At 44.8% G+C, this 15,712-nt stretch overlaps 3 protein-coding genes across 4 annotated transcripts; 2 read left to right on the top strand and 1 right to left on the bottom strand.

The window, feature by feature from the left end:
* Positions 1 to 220: 220 nt before the first annotated feature.
* On the top strand, positions 221 to 8,746 carry cap1 (CAP, adenylate cyclase-associated protein 1 (yeast)). 2 transcript variants are annotated; one of them, XM_086137659.1, is made up of 14 exons: positions 247 to 367; positions 1,639 to 1,692; positions 3,113 to 3,217; positions 3,466 to 3,566; positions 3,757 to 3,834; positions 3,987 to 4,130; positions 4,222 to 4,307; positions 4,417 to 4,522; positions 4,644 to 4,839; positions 5,956 to 6,137; positions 6,254 to 6,377; positions 7,148 to 7,230; positions 7,322 to 7,465; positions 7,563 to 8,746. In XM_086137659.1, the coding sequence occupies exons 3-14, from the start codon at positions 3,115 to 3,117 to the stop codon at positions 7,644 to 7,646; spliced, it is 1,431 nt and encodes a 476-aa protein (XP_085993785.1). In that variant the 5' UTR covers positions 247 to 367; positions 1,639 to 1,692; positions 3,113 to 3,114; the 3' UTR covers positions 7,647 to 8,746. The 2 variants fall into 2 exon arrangements, with proteins under 2 accessions (XP_085993784.1, XP_085993785.1); XM_086137658.1 differs by lacking the exon at positions 1,639 to 1,692 and having other exon boundaries at positions 221 to 367.
* Positions 8,744 to 11,786, bottom strand: ppt1 (palmitoyl-protein thioesterase 1 (ceroid-lipofuscinosis, neuronal 1, infantile)). The gene is made up of 10 exons (XM_086137661.1): positions 11,658 to 11,786; positions 10,928 to 11,050; positions 10,254 to 10,363; positions 10,048 to 10,175; positions 9,901 to 9,971; positions 9,725 to 9,827; positions 9,555 to 9,645; positions 9,373 to 9,471; positions 9,223 to 9,294; positions 8,744 to 9,112 (listed from the first exon to the last, which is right to left on the bottom strand). Exons 2-10 carry the CDS (start codon positions 11,040 to 11,042, stop codon positions 8,990 to 8,992), a joined length of 912 nt encoding a protein of 303 aa, XP_085993787.1. The 5' UTR covers positions 11,043 to 11,050; positions 11,658 to 11,786; the 3' UTR covers positions 8,744 to 8,989.
* Positions 11,787 to 11,865: 79 nt separating this feature from the next.
* On the top strand, positions 11,866 to 15,674 carry LOC147190852 (ras-related GTP-binding protein C-like). The gene is made up of 8 exons (XM_086137660.1): positions 11,866 to 12,013; positions 12,116 to 12,243; positions 12,637 to 12,840; positions 12,911 to 13,110; positions 14,062 to 14,176; positions 14,283 to 14,425; positions 14,492 to 14,640; positions 15,093 to 15,674. Exons 2-8 carry the CDS (start codon positions 12,160 to 12,162, stop codon positions 15,248 to 15,250), a joined length of 1,053 nt encoding a protein of 350 aa, XP_085993786.1. The 5' UTR covers positions 11,866 to 12,013; positions 12,116 to 12,159; the 3' UTR covers positions 15,251 to 15,674.
* Positions 15,675 to 15,712: the final 38 nt, after the last annotated feature.

Here is a 15,712-nt window from a genome sequence, read left to right as displayed (position 1 = left end):
AAAACATTTATGGGGGTAAATTGCAATCTCGTTGCAAGAATGATGCTGTCATCCATGTAGATGACTGCATTTGCATTGTGAACAATGCGTGATTTTTCACAGAACGCGTCATTGCCATAAAATATGAAAAAATTTGAGCTTTTTTTTTCTTTTCGCTTTCCTCCATATTTTTTCCTTCCGTGTGTGGCTCACACGCCTTATATGGCAAAGGAACGGCTCGCTCGGACAAGGGCGGAAACGAAGCGCGGTGACAGCTGGGTAAGTTCATCCAGGAAGGAAAAAAGACCCAGCACGATCTGCTTCGTTCAGGCTATACAGCCCGACGTCCGATTCAACGACCGAGTGATCACTTGACCCGTTCTCGTCGGTAAGATCAACATTTGTTGCACTGGTTTTACGGTTGTCTGTTGAAGCTTTTTTTTGCGTCTACCGTAAAACACAACGGAGCGTCGCATCATCATTCAGAAATCACCATTGCAATCAGTGGGACGCTAACACACCCGGTTAGCCGTCGCGGCTAACACAACCGCGGCACTGTTTTAGCACGTATATTGGGAGTTATCACACTTGTTCGCTTATTGTAGTCGAATAAACCGGCTGAATGTGAGGTTTGTTTATTTTTTTAAAAGTGTGGATTATAACCAAAAACAGATTGGCATAATTGTGCTCACAAGGGAGGGCGTGATAACGAGAACCAGGAAATACCGAAAGCTGCAAAGAGGGAAGGAGTAAATACACAGACGCATGATGTAAGCACTTTACGGTACTGCACTCACAAGTGTGTCTGCACCGCAGTTAATTTTAAGTAAAACGACTGTGACTGTTGCTAGTTTACCGTGTTCCCGATACTGCATTTCGTTCTCCTCACGCCATGTCGAAAAATCATCGTACCATCTCGAGTCCAAGTTACTCACATTTTGTGTGATTTACATTTAAGTAAAAACATTATGTCGTCGTTGTACTTTACAAAGAGGTTATTCTAGTGTGCCTGAACTTGCCGAAAATGCAGATTCTGCAAAACCACCGCCAGCCGGACAGTTTTCCTAGCCGTGCTTCGCCGTCATCTCTGCTTGAATCGCAAAAACAAGTATATTTGACGCATTAAAGTACATTGACTCGAGTCTATGGGCGGTTTTTGTTTTCGTGCTACACGTTCGGGAGTGAGGTCGTTCGGCGTTTGTTTGTCTCATGCTTTCAACAAACGCACGTTTTTGTTCCCCGCAAAACACCCCAAAGAAATGTCGTTTTGTAACGTCACGCACTTGAAAGAGCTCTGTATGAGTTTGTTGTTCATAAAGTAGACAAAGAACTCATTGGTGTGCCTCTCGTGAACGAACTGGGCAGCAGAGTAACTCTCGTTAAGGCACCGTAACCAACAACTCTTCTGTTGGCTATGTCGAATTAGCGGTTTTTCAAAACATTACAGCAACATATAGGTGGCACCGGGTACTATTTCCTAACTAAACGCGTAACATCGACGAAAAACGGCAAGGATGTTGAAATCATATTTTGATAAAGTGTCCATGTTTGTGCGGAGCATAGCCTCTTTCAAAGGTGAGCTGGGATTTTCGGCAGCGCGGAATATCCGATTTTCCGATGGTAACCTGAACGTCTCACTGCCTCATGAACCTCTCACAGGCTTTCTTCCTGCTGCATGGTGGTGCCCTTTGACAACAAAGTTCTCCGACAGATGTACGTAGGTCTCTAATGCACAGACTGTAGTCGTGTATTACAACTAGACTGTATCGAAGTATAAATATTCATTATATAGAGGATTTGTGACATGACTCATTCCCATGTAATAAGACCACAGGAGACTCAAAACATCGCAAAAGTAGAACACAAAACGGCAACGTGATTGGCTAGACATTGGCCTGAGCTGTTGTTTGTGTAGTGACTCAGAGCAAATCTTTTTAAAGATTACATTTACAGTGTAATGGTAGTGTGTTGAATTTAGGATCGCAACAAATTATTTTAGTCATCAATTAATCTGTGGATTTGATTGTTTTCAATGACTGTGATTAAGAAAAAAAATTCCATTCGTCTATTCAGAAACATGCTATTATTTCCAGTTGACGGCATATTAAATGCTTAAAACATAAATTATGATTCAATACTGGTTTGGTCCAGAACCTGTCAGAACATTTTGAGATGTCTCAAGTTTTGAGATGCAACGCTGTATGGTGGCAGTGAACTCACCCCACGACACAACACGGCCATTTGAAGTTGACTGTCAAAGTAAACGTAAAACAAAGAATTGCACCTGGAATTGTGAAAGTTAAACTCCCCTGAGGTGCAAATGCTTTTATTGGCGCTGCAGAGCAATTGGGTCATGGGTATTAGTGGTGAGTGTCCTTCCTTAATCTAATTATATCGCCAAGCTTGGCTCAGAAATGAATTTACTGCTGCCTCTCAATGATCAGGCAAAGGTGAGCCGTCAGCCCGACCTATTTACTCGGTTCTAATTTGTCCATCCCAGATGTCCCAAAAGATGAAGCCAAGTCTTTTGTTTTAAAAGGGGGCCGGCTGCCGCTGTAGCTTTTAATTGTTGATGATGTTACCGTGCTATCTGCTCAGGTGGCTGTGCCTGAAACTGTTGTCAGGTTACAACACTCTTGTGTAATGTTGACAATATTTGTCACCGGCTGCCAGTACGTCCACGAACTGGTTGATCATGTCATTAACGCCCACTTAGGAATAAGTACAGCAGTGCTAACCTTTTGTCCGCAAAGGACTTTCCGAACACACCTTGTCTCTGGTATCTACATACCTTTTCTCAAGTCTTGACCTGCTTCCCTTAACTTGCATTCCTAGTTTTTTTTTTTTTTTTTTTTAATTTAAACGGCGCAGTCGTCTTTCAGGGATCGCCCATTTACAGGAAAATACATATGATCGTCATTTTGCAGAATGTTTTTTGTCAAGAACATGTCCTTACGTGCATCGTTCTAAATTGTCTGTTTGAAAATGTGGTCATTATTTTTACATTTTATTCATTTATTTTGCCAAAGGTGTTTTGGAAAAGCTCCAGGCTCTGTTTCTTACCGGCCTCACTCCACATTGGTGTCACCTCGTCCTGATTGGGCGACATTCCTAATCGCTTCTAATCCATTAGGTATGGCAGAGCTGGCGAATCTGGTGCAGCGGCTGGAGTTGGCCGTGGGCCGTCTGGAGGCGATGTCGGGCCCCGGTGGCAGCAACGAAGGTTCTGCTGGTGGAGGTAATTCATTATTATTGTTATTTATTTTATTTTTTTCGAGAGAGAAACGTGCTGCGCAACCCGTTTTTTTGTATAAGATGTCGTTGTCTGAAGAAGTTTTTTTTAGTTGTCATCGTGAAATCCAGCTCAACGGCCTTGTGCTTGGTGACGGCAATATAATTATAATTGTGAGCTAATGACTAGTGATGTCACCAAGAGACTAAAATTGTGCTGAGATCTCCCTCCCTCGCCCCCTATTTTTCTTGCAGCTGTACCAGCCTACGTTGAGGCCTTCGACGAGATCATCAGTGGTCCTGTGAACCAATATTACTGCCACAGTCAGCAGATCGGGGGCGATGTCCTGAAACATGTATGTAACCCGTCACGCCTAGCAGTAGCTCTTGAAATCCAAATGGCGCATCTACCCGACCAGCCGCATACCTTCAGTCATCCACGACGATGTTACGGGCAGTATATTTGACAAAAGTTTGGAGAACATCCCAACGGCTTTGTTCCAAGTATTTGTCATGACTGCTGCCTCGTTCTTGTCTTTCTCGCAGGCAGAAATGATGAAGCAGGCGTTCTCCAGTCAGCGACAAGTCATTTTAACAGCCTCCGCTGCACAGAAGCCATCGGATGTATGCCACTCATGTTTTGAAATGTTTTCATTTGCCACATGATGAGTTAGAAACAAACAAAAAAAAAATGCTGTCGTCACTTTCCCCGCATAACAATTGAAGCGTCACCTGGCCCGGCTGTAGTTTTTCATGCCAGTTTTCGGTTTGCTCAGGATGTTTTGAGCACCCTCCTGCAGCCGGTGTGCCAGGTCATCGAGCAGGTGCAGGCGTTACGCGAGCAGAACCGCACGTCGCCGCATTTCCACCATCTGTCCGCCATCAGCGAGAGCGTGCCTGCCCTCGGATGGGTTGCCGTGGTGAGATTTTTTTGCGCGCTTAGACATGTGGTCAGCGTCGCACTTTAAATCAAACTGAGGTTATCAAACAAATGTTCTCTTTCTGTACTAGGCCCCAAAGCCAGGCCCCTATGTGAAAGAGATGCAGGATGCCGCCATGTTCTACACCAACCGTGTGCTCAAGGAGTACAAGGAAAAGTAAAGAAAATCTTCCTTTCTCCGATATTAAAATCATGTATGGGGCTTCGTAAAAACCGAAAGAGTTGAAAAGCAGCCTTTCTTATCCCATTTCCTGTTCTGTTGAAAGAGACAAGACGCACGTGGAATGGGTGCGCTCCTATTTGGCAATCTGGACCGAGTTGCAGAATTACATCAAGGAATACCACACCACTGGTCTGACCTGGAGCAAGACCGTAAGCACCGTCTGTCTTAAAACACAACACTTATTGCCACGAAGGCTTTGTTTTGAGTGACAGCGGATAAAGCAGAGTGTGCTTTTGGTGGGCTGGTTCCAAAACCCGATTTCCTGTCCAGGGCCCAGTGGCTACCGCCTCCGCGGCGCCTCCCAGCAAGCCTCGCGGCGGCGCTCCCCCGCCCCCACCCCCACCCCCTCCCGGACCACCCCCGCCTCCCGCGGACATCGGCGGCTCTTCCGAGCACGGCGATAGCGACGCCCTCAATCGGAATGCCTTGTTTGAGGCCATCAACAGGGGGGCCGACATCACCAGCGGTAAGCCGTCAAAAACGGGGACGGGTCCGCACGGCAGTAGACCGTAAGGGCTTAGGTCTTAAAACTGTCCTTTCAAAGTCCCGTGGCTGGCAAAAATAATCGCTGCTGTTCAGGCTGTTTACTGTTTGAGTAGTTTTTACTCAACTTGCTGTTCTCTAACAAGAACTGCAGAATTCAGAACGGGTTTATTCCATGAATCGACTTTTTTTTTTTTTTTTTTTAGTTCCACATGATATGCACTTCTGTGCCTTTCTGTTACTGTGTCCGTTGCAAGCCGCTGAATGTTGACACACTCAGTGGCAACTTCCCTCTGAGAGCATTCTGTATGACGCCTGCCAAATGCCAAGAAGGTGTTGCCGTCTTGGTCTGAGCGATGTCAAAATGTGAACAGTATCAAGAAGACGACAATCGAAATCTCAATTCTGATCTCGAAAATTCACCGATGGGTCGATTCATGGTTCAAACAATTTTGTTATAATTTTTTGTTTTTTTGTTTGTTTTTGAGCAAGTTGAGTAAAAGTACTGGAATAAAGTGACGTATGCATATCAAAGTTGAGAGAAATTTAAATTCGCCTGTGGAGGTCTGCGGTACATTTTATCTAAATTTTGTGAAGCGCTTTGTTACAGCTGTCGCTGTTGTGAAAGCGCTATATAAATCAGCATGTATTAATCCTGAGATGAAACTGAATATTCATATACAGTCGAGTGTAATCTTGGGCTTTCTTCTTGAAGGCTCATGAGAATGAGCAGAATTAAAGGAACAAAACCTAAAATAAACCAAGCAAATGACAAGTACATGCTGTGCTTGTGCAGCCTGCCAGCAGACACTTTCCTGCTCCCTCTTTCATTCCATGTCTGTCAGGCGTCTTTAAGGGTGTGCCGCGTTACTTCATTTCTGCGCAGCCATCAGCAAATCTTTTGAATTGACAGCTAAATCCTTGAGTACTTAAGACTTGGCCTGTAGTAAAAAGTGTTACGGCGATGGCTTAGGCCTGGTACGGACAAATTTGCGTTATTGCCTCGTGTTTTGAAATGACAGCAATTTGGAAGTCAATCGCAGCGAAGGAACAGTTTCCACGAGGAAATATTTTCAGTGTCCTCGGTTTCCCTTTTCAGCCCTCAGGCATGTTAAGGATGATGAGAAGACCCACAAGAATCCTGTACTCAGGGGTCAGAGTGCTCCCGTGCGTACCGGACCGAAACCCTTCACTAGTCCTTCCCTCCGAGCCGCTCCGTCGGCCGCCCCGACACGCAGCGCACCCCCCGTTCTTGAGTTGGAGGGCAAGAAGTGGAAAGTGGTACGTTACGTGGCCCACCTCCTAATTGGCCTCCCCAGACCTACACGAGACTTCAACCCGTTTGTGTTGGGCGAGCAGTCCGTTCCTGATTTTGTGTGTGTGTGCTCGCTCCACAGGAGAACCAAGAAGGTGCACAGGGACTGTTGATCAGCAACACTGAGCTCAAGCAAGTGGTTTACGCTTTCAAGTGCAACAACAGCACCCTGCAGGTCAAAGGCAAACTCAACTCCATTACTATCGGTAAGAACCAGTTTGGGTCCAGTGGAGTTTTTTTTTTTTGCGGGGACTTGCATTGTTCTAGTTTGGGACCGGTGAATTTGAATTTTTATTTTTTTTGAAATGTGTAATGCACCTCTGAAAATTTCTTTACGCACTATTGAGACATGTTTGTTCATGATGATGAATAAAATATACCGCACCTATATATAATAATAATAAAGCCAACTGCCTGAAACCCCCCCCCCCCCCCCCCCCGCCCAAAAAAAAATGGCAGCCTTTGTAATTAGAAAATTGCATTATACAAACATCTGCTATCTCGACCTTCTCCTGATGAAAGTACGCACGGAAGCTAGTCCCCCACCATCACCCCCTCCCTCATACATTCCCTTGTTTCACCGTCTTCATTGTTTATGTCTTGTGACCTGTTGTAACTGTCATATGCTTGTGCAGGAGTTTTTTGCCTCACTCAAATTATCCTCAAATGAGGGTAGTTCGAGCGTGGTTTTTTTTTTCTCCCCCTCTCCCTCCCTTGTTTCTTTCTGACTTTCGGGTTGAGTGAACGCTGGCGCGTTTTGGCTGCCGCTGCTCAGCCCGTATTGTTTTGTGTTTTTTGTTATTGTAAAGTGTCCTTGGGTGTCTTGAAAGGCGCTTATAAATAAAATCTATTATTATTATTATTATTACAACATTGCGATGTCATTTTTTAATTTTGTGACTTGTTCGGCTCTACTCAAAATGTCAAATCGGTGTTATAAATGTTCAGTGTTAACCTTCTGTAATTTTCCCACCAGATAACTGTAAGAAAATGGGCCTGGTGTTCGATGACGTCGTGGGCATCGTTGACATCATAAACTGCAGAGATGTCAAAGTCCAGGTGTGTACAACCCGCAGTGTCTTAGTGCAGCATTTGATCACATTTGATTTTCGGCGGCGTTAAAAAAATGAGAGCGGGCCGTCACGCGCAGGTTATCGGTCGGGTTCCCACCATCTCCATCAACAAGACCGACGGTTGCCACGTGTACCTGAGCCAGAAGTCGGTGGACTGTGAGGTCATCAGCGCCAAGAGCTCAGAGATGAACATCCTGGTGCCCGGCAAGGATGGAGAATTTGTGAGTATCCCACCACTACTTTGGTGGCGCGGGCGGATCAATTCGTCGATCAGCTTCAGTTGGAAGATTTACAGTGACGTTTCGTTGTGGTCCACAGTCGGAGTTCCCGGTCCCTGAGCAGTTCAAGACGGTTTGGGACGGCGCAAAGCTCGTTACCACATCGACAGAGATCGCGGGATAGATGGGGCGGCATGCCACGCGGCCGCCTTTTCTCTGCACCTCTCGCGCGCCTGCCCCCCCCCCCCCATTTCGCCAAGCCCACCTGACTGATGACCCCGCACTCACCAGCTAACACGCGCGCTGTAGAGTCGAGAATCGAACGTCATGCATTTTGTTTTGGGGTTTTTTTTCTCCCCCACCCCCTTCTCCTTGGCCAATCAAGAGCTTTTGCTGTTCCTTCCCACAGCCAATGAGGACTGCTCACGTTTATCTGAAGCATTCCTCCAGCCAATCAGCAGGGAGCACTTTGCCAATTGTATCTGTATATTTATCCGGATAATGCTGTACTAAATTAGCCGTCATAGTTAGGTGGATATCGCCTCTGCAGCCACAATTATCAGGATGCTTCGTGCACTAATTATCTTTACTGGCTCAGGAGGGACCCCCCCCTCCATATGCCCCTCCCCCAAGTTACGGCCTGGAAGGTTTCTGTTCCTTAATATGCAATTCCATTAAGTCCTTGTGAACAAATTGTTTCCACAGCCTCCACATAGCACGCTAAAAAAATATTCACGGTTGTTGTGTATGTGAAATATTCCAACGCATTAATTAGGTGTCAAATCAGGTTGCGTACGTGCCGACATCGTAACGGAAAGTTTTCATCTCACGGATCATTCGAATACAACTCGGATCACACTCGCGCGTTTTTGTATACACATTCCCAAGTGTTAAGACATTCCATGGAAAGAGGCTTGAAAGAAGAAAAAAAAAAACGATGGCAGTGAGGAGCAATGTGGAATTGAACATGACTATTAGTGACGGGCTCCTGCTGTTGTTTGGAAATGGAAAACGGGCACCCCACAAAGTCATGTCACCACGGCCTTGAAAATAACGTTGAATATCTGTGTAGATGTTAAGTCTTATTGGCGCCACCATCTCCCACTTGACAACTTGCTCCAAGACCCATGTCTGTACCATTTGGTTCATCAGCACCTGGAAGCTGTGGATTGTCTTTTATATTGTCTTTCTTTTATGTTTTTTTTGTGTGTGGGGGAGGGAGTTGGTTTCAGAATCAGATTAATGCTCATTAGTACCGGAGAGATCATTAAAACGTTGCAATAACATTCTCGTCTTTATTTGGATTTAGAAGCACGTGTTAACAGCAACTCTTTAATCTTGAAAAAGGTTCTTAACATTCCAAAAGCAAATTTTAACCGAATAAAATAAAAAAAATTCACAAAGGAAATAAGACCACAGAAGACTGGTACAAATTGGCTTTACCTTTCACCAACAGCAGGCTACAGATCAGTGCAATGGTGGGGAATCATGTGCTTTCTGCATTCCCCTTTTTTTTTTTTTTCACTCTTAGCGCAAGTAAGGCATCAGGTTTGCATTGAACCATTCTCTAGTAAACTGCAGGTGGTCTCCTTCTGTTGCAAGAAAAATCAGCTTTCCTGCCTTGTCCAGGGCAGCCAGGCCCAGGCGATCCTACGTTAGGACAAAGTTTGAAATTCTTACTCAGACTAAAACTGCTGAAGTGATTCTCTTTTTCTATGTATGCAAAAAAAAAACAGCTCTCACAAAATGACTTTACGCACCTCTTTGTAGAGAATACTCTCCTGCAGCGTTTCAGTCTCTTTGGCCTGACCCGTTTTCAAGAAGCCAAACCACTTTGAAGAGAAGAGTTGAGGGTTGTTAGTCCAAAACGAAATGAGGCTGCACATCCAAAGGGACGTTCGGTACCTCACCTCCGAATCAACGGGATCCACCACCGTGTCATGCAGAAACTTAACCATGACAAACTTGTCCAGCATCTGAAGATTTTTCTTGTAAGTCTCGTTTACAACCTTGAAAACAGAAGTTGGGGGTCATAATGTGATTCATAACCTTTGCTCCATTCACTAATTTTGTAACAGTACAACATACTGACCCTCTCCTGGTTGATATCCGCCAGGAAGAGACTGTGCTTCTTGTACAGGTCGTCATTTAAAGGGTCATGCCAGTACTGGGCCTGCACCAGACTGAAAAAGGCAAGATGGTCAAAGCTGCTTCAAATGTGGATCAAATGAACGTCAAAATGGAGAACTAAAACCATTTTACTGTTTCTGAACCACGTCGGTGTAAGCTTCGGTGTTAAGGGCCTTTCGGATCATGTCGCAGACGTGAGATGACTCTCCCGGACACCTCGGCACCCCGTACACACCTGAGGATTTTACATTACTCGCCGTGGATGCGTTTGGGCCTGAACGACTCTCGGCCATGGTGCATTTTCATACCTTGTTGCTGGCCCCCGACAGAGATGTACGTCTTCATCGGTGGAGAAGGGCATCGCTGTGCCACGGCTCTCCTGCGCAAGGGAAGCGATTTGTTACGTCATGCGCAAACCCTTTTTGTGTCATTAGCATGTCCGAGTAGTTACATACAGAAATTGCGCCCCCTGTGAGAATCCCATGGCATTATATCCTCCCTTTAAATGAGGGTCCCGGGCCAGCTGACTGCACACCAATGAGACCTGCTCATTGACATTCATGAAGAATCCATTTGTGGTGTCCTGTGAGCGAAATATTCAAGACATCCTCGTGACGGTGCAAGCAATTTAAAACTGAAACTGAAGGCGATAGAACGGTACCTGCACAATATTACTGCCGATCATTAATGAATGCACATAAATTCCCGGAATCTCCTGCTGGATCATTTTCTTTATTGCTCCCATGCTGAGCGGGTTGCAGCAATTGTCACCTAGACGCAGGAAGAGTTACCATACTTAAAAGAAAATCAAGTCCAAAACTGCAGGTAACAGGTATGAGATTACTGTGATGCGGTACAAACTTTCGTGTTGGAGCCCATTCGATTTTACAGACTAATCTTTTTTTTTTCCTTTTGGCTTTTCCCTTCAGGGGTCGCCACAGCGAATCAGTTGCCTCCATCTAGTTTCTCCTCCAGCTGTTCCTTGCTCTCACTACAGATGACAATGTCATCTGCAAACATCATAGTCATGGAGATTCCTGTCTAACTTCATCTGTCAGCCTGTCCATCACCATAGCGAATAAGAAGGGGCTTAGAGCTGACCCCTGGTGAAGTCCCACCTCCACCTTGAATTCCTCCGTCACACCTACAGCACACCTCACCACTGTCTTACAGTCATCATACATGTCTTGCACCGCTCTAACGTACTTCTCTGTCATCCCAGACTTCCTCATACAATACCATAGTTCTTCTCTGGGCACTCTGTCATACGCTTTCTCCAGATCTACAATAGAATTTTTTGTTGACAACACAATTTGAGTACTGTACTGTACTTACCCATCCCATGCCACATAACCAGAGGTACTGTCCCATTGATGGAATCTTGAGTCGGCCTACTTGCAACCAGCATCACTGGAGCCACCAGGAGGAACCACAGCACAACCATTGTCATCTTGGAACCTGCAATGCATGAATTATGTCTGTGTTTTCCCCATCACGATTGGTCCCTAAATTATATACATAATGAATATTCACCTATGTGGTGACCTATTGTGACAGGTGGAATAATTAAATGCTCTTCCACTAGATGATAGGTTAATCGTAGTTATATCTACTTGCTGCTATTCATGCAACTGTAATAGCTTTGTGTGTTCAACTAAACACGGCCGGATTTCATCAGCAGCATCGTTCCAGTGTTTACGGTACATTTTGTGACATTCTTCTTGGTGGTGTGCAATGCGATTTAAAAAAAAATATGTGTCATGGCCCAATAAAGGTTGGGAAACATTATATGATGAGATTTCAGTCAAACGTGGTGATATCATTGACTTTATCTGTGGTTCACAAAGGCACACGTTGTGGCCGTTAACAGTTTGTGGTTTTCGCATGGCCTGATTCGTTCGTCGCACAGTGACGGATTGCACAAATTCGCGCCTCAAAAATTTTCTTACACCCCACATGTACAGAAGCTTAACCACAGCGAATAAAACACACTGTTGTTATTAGAGCAGATATAACAAATCTCAACACCGGAGATATCAAATTTGTGTTTGCCAGCCATACTCACCGTTCTTGAAATCTTCCGATAGCTTATTATCACGTGACAACGGGTAGGCCGACCAGCCAATCAGAGCGAAGGGGAGGGGTCCCGTAGCAAAAGTGGCCACACTTGTGACTGGTTTTGTATAGCCGAACTTTAGCCCGTATTCATTTGACTTTTTATGACATAATGACACTTTAATCTGGCGGTCTGGTTTAACTTGCACACCAAGAAGATATAATTCGGTTTAATGTGATGTTTACACATTTTCACCGGACATAGTGTGTCGGCTAAGTTAGCTTGACATGCTAGCTCGCGCTGAACATTATCGACATCATTCCTCGTCGGATCGTTGAGCCAGTTGAAATACTGCTCACACTCCGGTGAGTCCGTGTCATTAAAGTGGTTTGGGTTTCTTCGACAAGGTCCACGATGTCGATACAGTTCGAAGAGCCAGAGTTAACCGGGAGTTACGATATTTGTAGGCTCATTCCCCAAAAGTTTTGGATACGGGCTGGTGGAAGCAGACATGGAGGACAGCCCCGTGTCAGCTGACCAGCCGAGGATCCTACTGATGGGACGGAGGCGCAGCGGGAAGTCGTCCATTCAGAAGGTCAATTCAAAATTTAACCTCGATATATTTAAGTTAAAGCGACCGGTTATTGTTTTAATAAAGCACACGAGGTCCTGTACAATTTTACAGCGCCCTTTTGAAGTATTAAAAAGTGAATTGGATACAGGTGTTGGTCATTACATCAACGGTGTGTTTTTTCCAAGATATTTTAAACAAAAAACGCTCATTTGTGGTATATCCCCACTTATTCAAGAATGTATTTGGTTAAAAATATATAAACTTCGTGTCTACAGTTGCAGAAAAAAAATACTACGTGAACACTTATTTTTTTTTGTACCGTGCTATCGTGTATGGAAAGCACTTTTTCGACTGAGCGAAGGTAACCTTTGACTGAATTGACCAACGACATTTCTTTTTTTTCTTTTTTCTCAGGTGGTTTTCCACAAAATGTCACCGAATGAGACTGTGTTTCTGGAGAGCACCAACAAAATTTGCAAGGATGACATCTCCAGCAGCTCCTTTATCAACTTCCAAATCTGGGACTTTCCGGGCCAAGTGGATTTCTGTGACCCGACGTTTGACAGTGACATGATCTTCAATGGAACAGGCGCATTGATCTTTGTGATTGACGCTCAGGTGAGATATGACTAAATCTTGAGTTACAAGGCTCAAATAAAACAGCTTTTCCTTTGTCCCCTGTTCTTAGGATGATTACATGGAGGCTCTTGAAAAGCTCCAAGTGACGGTGTCAAGAGCCTACAAAGTCAAACCTGATATCAACTTTGAGGTGTTCATCCATAAAGTTGACGGCATTTCCGACGATCACAAAATCGAAACACAAAGAGACATTCATGAGCGGGCCAACGATGACCTCGCAGACGCCAGTCTCCAGAAAGTTCACCTCAGGTAAGCGATGGATGATGAGACGATGCTGCTTTACGGTGAAGCGGCTCAGATGAAACTCCTTCCCAGTAATTTCATTCCTAGAAATCGCTTTTCGGCTTACCTCATGATTCCGTTGATCCATTCCTCTTAGGAAAGTAAATTTAAAAAGCGCTTTGATCGGCGCTTGTTTGCTGGTGAGGCCGCTGACGCAGCGAGGAGAAAAGCAGGGGGTGAGAGTGGGTGATAGGAAAACAGGAAGGATGAAAGTTAGAAGCTTTGCTTTTGGCTGTTCTCGGTTGTTGTTTAAAGTTGCTGGATCAGCTTGCCTTAAAAAAGAAAAAAGTGTTTTTTTGTTTTTTTTTCTGGATCAGAGTGGACCTGGGCACTTTCCTAAGGGACTCTACTATCTTGCACGGCATGTAAACCCCACATTAGGAATTTTGATCTCTTGACACATGGTACATAGAGAACCATTTTGGGGTTTTTCCTCCTCATGATACATTAGACATTACACAAGATACAGGAGTGTGGCCCGGTGGTCCAGTTTTTAGCGCGTTGACCTCACAGTGCAGAGGTACCGGGTTCAATTCCAAGTCCGGTCTTCCTGTGTGGAGTTTGCATGTTCTCCCCGGGCCTGCGTGAGTTTTCTCCGGGTACTCCGGTTTCCTCCCACATTCCAAAAACATGCATGGCAGGCTGATTGAACACTCCAAATTATCCCTAGGTGTGAGTGTGAGTGCGGATAGTTGTTCGTCTCTGTGTGCCCTGCGATTGGCTGGCAACCGGTTCAGGGTGTCCCCAGCCTACTGCCCGAAGACGGCTGCGATAGGCTCCAGCACTCCCGCGACCCTTGTCAGGATAAAGTGGATCGGAAAATGAATGAATGAATGGATAAAAGAGGATTGTGTACTTAACATCAAATTAATGGCAGACTTCTTTGGTGTCTTAAACGTCCTTCTGTTCCTTCCTTAGCTTCTACTTGACCAGCATCTACGACCACTCCATTTTCGAGGCCTTCAGCAAAGTAGTCCAGAAGCTCATCCCTCAATTGCCAACTTTGGAGAACCTCCTAAACATTTTCATATCTGTATGCTGCTTTTTTTTTTCTCCTCCTCCCTCCCCATCCTGTTTTTCCTTGTGTAAAAAGCTGAAAAGTATATCCTCTCGTGAACCCGGGATTCATGTGTTGGTAGCATTCCGGGATCGAGAAGGCCTTCCTGTTTGATGTCGTCAGCAAGATTTACATCGCCACAGACAGCTCTCCTGTGGACATGCAGTGTTATGAGCTCTGCTGCGACATGATCGATGTTGTGATTGACGTCTCGTGCATTTACGGGTAAGATGTGAATTCGCCGAGACCCTTGTTCCTTCGATGGATTCCACATTTCTTATCCCTCGGCAGGCTGCAGGACGATGGCAGCGGCTGTGCCTTCGACAAGGAGTCTTTGGCCATCATCAAGCTGAACAACACCACCGTGCTTTATTTGAAACAGGTCACAAAGTTCCTCGCGCTCGTTTGTATCCTCAGAGAGGAGAGTTTTGAGAGGAAAGGTGTGTAACTTAGCGCAATACAAATGTTTTGTATTCTAGTTTCACACGGCAGCCTTTAACTGTCAGCTGTTAGCGCAAAACGCTAACAGCGGCGCAGGTGCCGTGTGACGCAGATAGCGGTGATTGATCATTCGTAATCGATCAAATCAGACATGTCTAGATTCTCCGCACACTGAAAAGAGATTTTGTAATATTTTGGTTGACTTATTTAATTTGATGACGGGGGTACAATTTTAGAAAATATCGTAAAAATACAACTGCAGTACAAAAGTGAGCATTATTTTTGTCCAAGCATAATTTATTGGAGATTATATTGTGAAAGTCGACCGAATATTGCGAGTGGGTTTATGTCATATTTATGACCTTTTCCTACGTGCGTTTTCATGTCACATTTATGGATCAAAAAAGTTTTTCACGCAAATTTGAGTTGTAAAATCTCTCCCTCGCCGCAGGTCTCATCGAGTACAATTTTCACTGTTTCCGAAACGCCATCCACGAGGTGTTTGAAGTTGCTGCAGCCTACCAAAGTGCCGTCTTGAAGGAATCAGACTCGTCCAGCGGCAGCCCGAAATTTGCTGCGCTAAATGGGAACAGCCTCGAAGCGCAATAGCAAAATGCTATGACCTCCCCGTTTTTGTTGCCTTGTTTAGTGCCACTGTGGGGGAGGCAGGTTTGTTAAAATTCCAGGTTATGCATCCATGGCATATGGTCTCCCATGTCATGTACAAAAGTGTATTCATCGCTTTGAAGATGCTGTCAGCTTTGTGTACCTACTCAGCCGGTTTGTTGTGCAGCGCGACATATTTGGAGGGGCTTCCCATTGCGCTCGGCTTTGTTTGTTCTTGTCTCTCTTTGAAATAGTTAACCTGAAGGGGTTTCACACACACTCTGCGTTTCCCTGTATGCTATGTCGTAATAATACAGGGGCTTTACATTTTTCGAAGGCCAAATAGGAAATTCCAAAGGCCATGATTATTTTTTTTTTACTGTACATAGCTTCTTTTAATAAAGACATTTCTATTTTGTTGATTGAAGCAGATCTTCTGATTTTGCTTTTATTTTTATTTGGTTA

The sequence above is a fragment of the Hippocampus guttulatus genome, chromosome 18, assembly GCF_054856545.1.
Source record: "Hippocampus guttulatus isolate MCC_2025c chromosome 18, RoL_Hgut_1.0, whole genome shotgun sequence".
NCBI lineage: Eukaryota > Metazoa > Chordata > Actinopteri > Syngnathiformes > Syngnathidae > Hippocampus > Hippocampus guttulatus.
Note: the sequence above shows the minus strand (reverse complement) of the source record. Positions and strands in the feature narration are given on the sequence as shown.

Bases quoted from the DNA above. Each gene is read 5' to 3' on its own strand.
- cap1 (XM_086137658.1), top strand. From the start codon at position 3,115: ATGGCAGAGCTGGCGAATCTGGTGCAGCGGCTGGAGTTGGCCGTGGGC. The intron at 3,218-3,465 runs GTAATTCATTAT...TTTTTCTTGCAG, and splicing joins CGAAGGTTCTGCTGGTGGAG to CTGTACCAGCCTACGTTGAG. The intron at 4,523-4,643 runs GTAAGCACCGTC...TTTCCTGTCCAG, and splicing joins GTCTGACCTGGAGCAAGACC to GGCCCAGTGGCTACCGCCTC.
- ppt1 (XM_086137661.1), bottom strand. From the start codon at position 11,042: ATGACAATGGTTGTGCTGTGGTTCCTCCTGGTGGCTCCAGTGATGCTG. The intron at 9,646-9,724 runs GTAAAATGGTTT...TGCCTTTTTCAG, and splicing joins ACCGACGTGGTTCAGAAACA to TCTGGTGCAGGCCCAGTACT. The intron at 9,113-9,222 runs GTGCGTAAAGTC...GTCCTAACGTAG, and splicing joins AGAGTATTCTCTACAAAGAG to GATCGCCTGGGCCTGGCTGC.
- LOC147190852 (XM_086137660.1), top strand. From the start codon at position 12,160: ATGGAGGACAGCCCCGTGTCAGCTGACCAGCCGAGGATCCTACTGATG. The intron at 12,841-12,910 runs GTGAGATATGAC...CCCTGTTCTTAG, and splicing joins TCTTTGTGATTGACGCTCAG to GATGATTACATGGAGGCTCT. The intron at 14,177-14,282 runs GTATGCTGCTTT...ATGTGTTGGTAG, and splicing joins TCCTAAACATTTTCATATCT to CATTCCGGGATCGAGAAGGC.